At 35.0% G+C, this 7,726-nt stretch overlaps 1 protein-coding gene across 1 annotated transcript; it reads right to left on the reverse strand.

Moving 5' to 3' along the window:
- Window positions 1-404: 404 nt before the first annotated feature.
- LOC149072442 (acetylcholinesterase-1-like) lies at window positions 405-7,261 on the reverse strand. The gene is made up of 5 exons (XM_089246458.1): window positions 7,123-7,261; window positions 6,509-7,025; window positions 5,283-5,597; window positions 3,494-4,127; window positions 405-1,011 (listed from the first exon to the last, which is right to left on the reverse strand). The coding sequence occupies exons 1-5, from the start codon at window positions 7,162-7,164 to the stop codon at window positions 870-872; spliced, it is 1,650 nt and encodes a 549-aa protein (XP_089102584.1). The 5' UTR covers window positions 7,165-7,261; the 3' UTR covers window positions 405-869.
- Window positions 7,262-7,726: the final 465 nt, after the last annotated feature.

A 7,726-nucleotide genomic window follows, 5' to 3' on the forward strand; every position in this document is an offset into this window, starting at 1 on the left:
GTTCTACCTGTACTAGAAATATTTTTCAAATATTTTTAATATAAACTGCTGGCAGGCATTACAAATATATATGCTAATGTTTTCCACTAAAATCCTCTTTTCTCAAAACTAAGTTTTTGTTAGATAAGGAACATTTGTTCGAAAACCATTCATTAAAATGTCTTGAAACTTTGTGTGTCTCTCAAAATTATGGTGTTACACACTTTAACACGAGGGTTTTTGGTGAAAATTATTTAAAAAAATTTATGGCACAAAATATGGGCAAATTTTGGTGATTTTTAAAAAAATTGCATGTTGTTGAAGTTAAAATTCGAGAAAAAAAATTACCAACAATTACAATCCTAACGGCTCGAGTTAAATTGTATAAAAATATCTACAGTAATTGAAGAAACAATTGAGTGCCTAAAATGAATAGAAAATTCTTAAACTTCCTTAAATAAAGGATATTTTTCTCATAGGAAAGCATGGGAAGCTAAGATCGTGCACCAACTCCCTTAGGGCGGTATTTACCGACATGTTTTAAACTATAGTCACAATTTTTTGATGAGGGATTGGTAATAAGAGATTTTGATGACGGATTGGTTAAATTCAGGTTTTTAACCAATCTATGTTGATCTCTTATCCAAAAATTGTGACTACAGTTTAAAACATGTCGGTGAATACGGCCCTAAACTTAAGGATCAATAACTGAAAAATACGAGACGAAATAATGGGAAAATTATAAGGTCATATTTTCATATTTTTTAGGTCATAAATGCTTGCATATTTTCAAGATTTTTAAGTCATAAAAATCCGAGCCCTACTGATAACAATACCCGAATGACAACATTATCCGTGATTTTAATAAGCTATGTCGACTGTATTTCACATCAAGATTTAATTAAGTATGGTCTTAAAAAATCGCAGTTCTTAAGGTGTATGACTTCTTGATATGACTTCACGTTGGCTTTTTCTAGTATCTTTGTTATGTGGTTCTCCGAATTGAAAACTGGCCAATCGTCATCTGGTCGTCTGAAAAGTAGAAAAGATAAACGTGAGTAAAAATCTATCTATCTAATATTGTGGAGTAAAATAGTATCTACGCAATCTTGCATAATTGTTATTAGTGCCATCTAATGACGCTTTCATGTTTTTCTAGTTGGGCTCTAGCTACGCTTCCACATCATGAGCGGGCTTACCATCCTTCTTTCAGAAAAATGCGGGATACTGGAATTCTAAATACGGTAAAATATGGGGCACTGGATGCCAGAAAGAGTAAAGTTGGCAACTATTGCTAAGAATTATTAAAAAATCGCTAATGACGGGAAACGAAGCACTACTGCTAATTGCAGTGGATTGAAATGAATTCTACGAAATAAAGCGTTTAAACATGAGATATGTGAGATGAATATTCTTATATATAGTTATAATTATCGTAACATAATTAATCAGTACGGAAGATAATTTTAATAATTGTGTGATTTTAATAAAAAATAAAAATTAAAGAGGGATTCGTTGAAAAAATCCATAAAAAACGGACATATGTTTGTGCAAAAATATAGTAGTACATAGCATGTTTGAAATTTTGTTAGCTTTGCAGACTATGCAATGATAATGATCAGCAAAATCCAGGATGCAGCTCATTGCAATACCTAAATCCACGCATGTATCCAATTGCTCTGTAACGTTTCATTACCTAGTTGATAATATTCAGTCTGCCTAAATGAACTGATCCGCTTTTTTATGTTGAAATAGGGAGTTTATACTGACAACTACACTGTAAAAGTTGTTGGCATGCAATTCTTAGGCCCCTCGTATTTTCTACTGGAGAGAATAATTTCGCGTCATCAGTGCATTGCAATAAAGGGATGGGTGACACAGTCTGAGTGATATCGTGAGTGTACAAAGTGAATAATATTGGGCCTAACACCGACCCCTGGACGACTCCGCTTGATACATGACATTGAGTACAGTACTTGAATTAACCTCACAATTTTATCAGGTACGCCCATGCCAGCCTTCCTCGGTAGTAGCGATCTGTCTACTACAAAATACCTTTTGGAAATCGATGTAAATTACATCAATCTCTTGACCGGAATCGATAGCACTAGCCCATATATCATGACAAATTGACTGCTGCACTGACAAGGAGCGGCCAGGAATGAATCCAAACTGAACTAAGGGGATTAGACCCGTCTCGCCGACAAATGGAAGTAACTGATTGACGATGCATCTCTCGAAACTTTTGCAGGATATATCGGTTAACGAACAGGGAGATAATTATTTGGATCGTCTCTGGAGCCTTTATTCTTATAAATTGGCTAATAACTGCAGTTTTCCAAGAGCATGGAAAAGATCCGTAGTCATAGAAGGATGTGAGATAGAGCTAAGAAGTGAAGATATCGGGTCTGAAAGACGTTTGTAGAAACAACTGGGTATTCCGTCAGGACCCGGAGATGATCGACCAGGAAGAGAAGCAATAATGGCTTTTATCGCCTTAGTGCTTAACATATCATGAAAGAAGGGATGATCATCCATAAGGCCGTGACAACAGTGGTCGTAACTAGAACAACTGAAATTAATATGAACAAGAAAATATGTCCGCAAAAACGTTGGCTTTCTCATAATCTTCCGTTATCGTGGTACTATTCACAGGTAGCGTTGGTATGTCCCGCGATACACAAAGTCTGCGGCGGGCATCTCTGTGGAAAAAGTTACGATCTTGATTTTTACAGAGGTTGAAGAGATGTAAATTCTCTTTCTTCTGGACTTAATTTGCATAGTTTCTAGCCATAGCCTTGTATTCTTCTTTAGCGGTTTAACTAGGTATAGATTTATATTGACGCCAAGCATGCAATTTCCCATTTAGCATTCGCAAAACCTTGTCTTTTTCACTAAATCTCATTTGACTTGGAACATGTTCACGAGACCGCAGGAATAGAGCTGGCAGAGCATCCGTAGCTGAGATAGTTCCAGCTATTACTTGATTTTGCAGATCTTTTACAATAGTTGATAATCGTAGGTAATCTGCACTGTAATAGTTTAGTGTTGATTGACAATCTGATCCTGTTGTATTATGCAAGGAGAAGTGCATCGGCAAATGCGGTGGATTGTCGCTGTTGCAGAAGGATGGAAGTGCATATACGTCGCAGACCACTGAAAAGGATTGGTGGCAAACAGAAGATCTAAAAGTTTTCCTCTTTTGTGGTAGTCTTTGTCACTTGTTAAGATATAAACACAAAATCGTTGGACTAAATAGAAAATTATTTTATTTCAAATTTTAATATTATCGAATTTTTGTGTTATAAAAATAATTGCTGTTACTCTATCTTAATAAAGTGTTCCAGATTCTGCCACGAAACTGGGCTGAAAGAGATCTCGGCAACGGGATAAGTCCAGTGGCAAAGTTCTGGCGTTCATTCATGTAAGTCTATCTTATTCTGAGCATCGAAATCGTATAACATGGCTAGTATTGAAAAAAATTCTAATTACATATGAAAATAAATAAATTTACCCATTGTTGATGAAATTCGTCCACATCTGCAACAGTTCAACGCTCAACTCGTACTCATCTTGGGGATATTCTTCCTTATTTATGGTGGGCTGTCCAAATGTGAACTGGAGCTCATCAAAATGAACAACTCCCATCCATGGTGCCCATTTAGTATCGCTCGGCCTTTTTGTGAAAACATAAAAGAAAACGTTTTGGTTTTTCTTTGCGATTTGTTCAGCATAATATGTAGATGGGCAGATCAAACTGTAATCAGTGAAAGCAGCAATGGTTTGAGTTCGGATCGCTTGAATATCGTCATCGTCAACTCCATCTAAGTAATAGTTGGTCAATTTATTTTTGCTTTCGCTCATTCCGAAAGCTTCTGTTTGGAGTAGTTTCTTAGCATACGTTTTATTAATATAATCACTTTTGCGTCCATAAAATCCATATTCCTCAACATACGCTGTTGTTAAATGAAAAGCATCTTCTTCGGGCACAAAACCAGTCAGAATATCTGTAACATGAAAATGTCCATACATCAGTCTTTTTATAGGATCGTCGCCAATCATTTCATCACCTTTTACTATACCAAAAGTGAGCGTGTCTCGTGGCTTCAGTTTATTCAAAGCTTTTGTGAGTTCAATTGCATTAATACCTGCAAATGAAATAGCTTGATTATAATTTTTCAGTGATGGTGAGGGGTTTATTCTAAAAGATATCTCTTAATATATTTTTCTAAGTCAATCAGCTTTACTATTAACCGTTTCTTCTTCTTCAATACAAATTCTTTTACCATGGATATTAAAAATGAAAATTTAAAAATCTGGTAAGATATATTCAACTAGAACGTCATACATAACATTTGCTTGTACTAGATAAAAAAAAGATTACTACTTTAAAAATTGAATACATAAAACTATCTATTAAACTTCGTAAATAAAAATTATTTTATGCTTAAAAACTTTTTTAAGTTCGAAATATTATAAATTATAACATACTAAATGTCTTTCGATTACTGACTGTAGTAGTGAGGCTTTTCGCATATATAGACGTCATAATCATCATCTTCATCACTTTGACGGACAAACACAGAATTAGAAATCATTTTCCGATTTTACTCCGGAAATTTTTTTAGGTATTCCACACCACGTTGTTAATTTTAAAAACTTGATTGCATTCTTAATATTTTAAATCCCGAGGTTGCTTAGAGATAAGAAGCCGAGAAAATTAGATATAAAATAATAAGCCGTACCTATATATATTCTTTTGAGTTGATGTTCATGCAATAACATTGATTATAACTTTCGATTTATATTTTATCAAGGATGAAAGTGAAATTTTACTTCTCTGAATTACCTTTTGATATTAAACCGCATTAATTTATGTTTAAGATTTTTTTTTTAAATTCATAATGGCCTGTAAATTACATTGAAGAAAATTCCGAAGCATTTTTCGACACAAAAATAGGTAGATCGATACGTTGAACATCAAAAATAATTTTCGAAATATTTAGCGCTTTTCACGAAGAAAAAAAAATCGATTCATTTCTATATTTCTTTAATTTGGATTTTTTTTCTACATCAGTCGGGCCGAGGTAGTCGCCATGTTGGTTACCTTGGATACGGTTTGCATGTCCCTCAACCCCTTCGCGCTGAAGGAGGGGAAATATCACGTCATCTCTCTGAAAAGCCTCATACTTTAATTATAATTTTGAAAATAGCAATGTTATTATTATTAAAAAAATATTCTTTTTACTTTATTTCTTTAATAAATGCGTCATCTATGTGATTTGATTTAATAAAATTTTTACCTCGTAAACAATTCACCACTATCCCCGGTGTTGCACGAAGAGATGATACTGCATTACTGCAACCAACTTTCTCCGCAAGTTTCTGTCCTAGGTCTAAATTAGTTCCTGCGTAATCGAAAATGTAATTCTTTGCGATGCTTCCACTCTGTAGAATAGCTCTGCTGAAGAGTCCTTTGGCTATTGGTGAAATGGTGAATATCTCGCTTGTTAACGCACCGACGCTGTGTCCACCGATTGTTATTCTACTCTTGTCACCTCCAAAAGCTTCGATGTGTTCGTTCACCCATTTCAATCCAAGAAGCGAGTCGTATAGACCTTCAACAAACACGTGACAATCAATAACAGTATGTAACAAAAAACACTTTTTCCTGGTTCCTTGGTGAGAGTTGTTATTTCTGTGTTTTTGATTGACTTGGAAAATTATGAAAATTATGATTATTCTCCTCAAACATTTTTTGTGGTAATGGGATTGATATTTGTGAATTTATCATTTACCATTGCCTGACTGGAATATTGGAAATGACAAAAAAAAAAACCAAATTTTTCACACTGATAATTATTTAAAAAACTGCAAATAACTTCATTATATAAGCCACGTATCTAGACGTTTCACAGAAAATAAAATTAAAGTTAGAAAATTAAATTTTAAATTTAATAAATCATGGTACTTTTTAAAACTTCATTCCCATATACAATTCTTTTCACATTTTAGTCCCCCTCCACATGATATATTCGATATCCAAGGATGATGTCACGCTCCACTATCCATACGATTTTCGATGTGTTCTCCCTGATGTAGACGCTCTATGTCAAGAATTCCTTGGTGAATGGGCCTTTTGAGTAAGAACTCATGCTTTGTTAGAATAATGTGTTGAGATGAGCGTGAGAATGTGATGTGTTACTTGGAGAGACAGTGGACATTCAATTTTCGTATATATTTTTATGTTTCTCCACAAGCTCAACATTGTTTTTGATACTGAGATTAGCCAGGAAGCCATTCACGTGATTCTAATTTTCAGGTATTTGTCCACCAAAGTAACAAAAATTTGAAACTGCTATAGTTTTCTGCCCCTTTTTAGTCGTAACTCATTGGGAAATGAGGCTGGTTATTCAAAATAAAAATCGTGTTACGTAGTGTAATTTCCATTTATTGTATTTTCAAATAAATTTATGAAATAGTTTTGCAGGATTGAATACGAGATGCATTTTAAGAGAAGTTTACTTGCCTACATTGCCAGGAGCATCATCTGATCCAGAATAGAAGAATCCCAGTGCCCCTAACCTGTAGTTGACACTCACCACGATCATATCACCAACAGCAGCTAAAGCTTGCCCATGATATACTGGCAAACTGTTCGACCCGAAAGTAAATCCTCCGCTGAATATCCAGTAGAAGACGGCTCTGTCTTTTCGTGGAGACGATGGAACCCATATGTTCAAGTACAAGCAGCTCTCGTCGTATCTGCTAATATTATCATACCACGGAAAAGGGTATGAGGATATTTGTGGACAAGCCGGAGGGTAATTGGTGGCATCTATTGTATCTGTCCAGGGCTGAATTGGTTCCGGTCTTTTGAACCGGAGGTCACCGAGTGGAGGCGTAGCATATGGTATACCTAAATAAGCATCTACCTGTTTACCATTGTATAATATTACTTTGCCTCTTATTTCCCCCAGTTTCGTTTGTACTATCGGATCTTCACACAAGCTATAATCCAGACTATAGATCAACAATAATCCTACCTGCAAAGATATGTTTCAACGGATTTTCATGTATTGTAATCATTAGTTTGATTTTAAATCCAACTAGGAATGTATACAAATAATTTGCAACACTTACGATCGTGACAATTTGCTTGAGAGAGTTTTCGCATGAGAGCATGGTGCCCAATAGAATGCCGAATCTTTATTTTCTCAAAGTGTGTTCAGAAGCATTACCAATATAACCTATTTTCTTCCGTTTCCATACTATAGTTACTGAACAGACTGAAAATTATTCAACAAATCCGATACTGTTCTATATAGCCCTATATATACTATATCTATCTCTAGAAGATCACGTTAAATGCACGTGTTATCTCAAAGGTAAGTAGGTGTAATAACAATGTATAGATAACATTCCAAATTTGTTGCTCGCAAAGTAATTACATACCTTCTATCTTGTTTTATATGCTATAGTGGTATTTACGATGAGCTTCATCTTGTTTTTTTGATGGAAGTTCCGATATCCTGTGAAGTCCCAAGTCACGTTCACGTGATAAAATGTCGAGAGAAGACTCAGTTAATATTATGCGATGTGGGGAAATAGTTTATATCGCATGGTGATTCTGTATTTAATACGCCATACATCCACTACACCGCCCTACGCAGCAGAAAGCCAGTTATAGATTAGAGTCTAGGTCAGAGGTCTTCAACCTTGTTCCAGTCGCGAGCACTGCCTGTAC

Source organism: Pholcus phalangioides, unplaced genomic scaffold (genome assembly GCF_987345545.1).
Source record: "Pholcus phalangioides strain wild (caught in Gottingen) unplaced genomic scaffold, Ppha-v1.0 ptg000017l_1, whole genome shotgun sequence".
In the NCBI taxonomy this organism is placed as follows: domain Eukaryota; kingdom Metazoa; phylum Arthropoda; class Arachnida; order Araneae; family Pholcidae; genus Pholcus; species Pholcus phalangioides.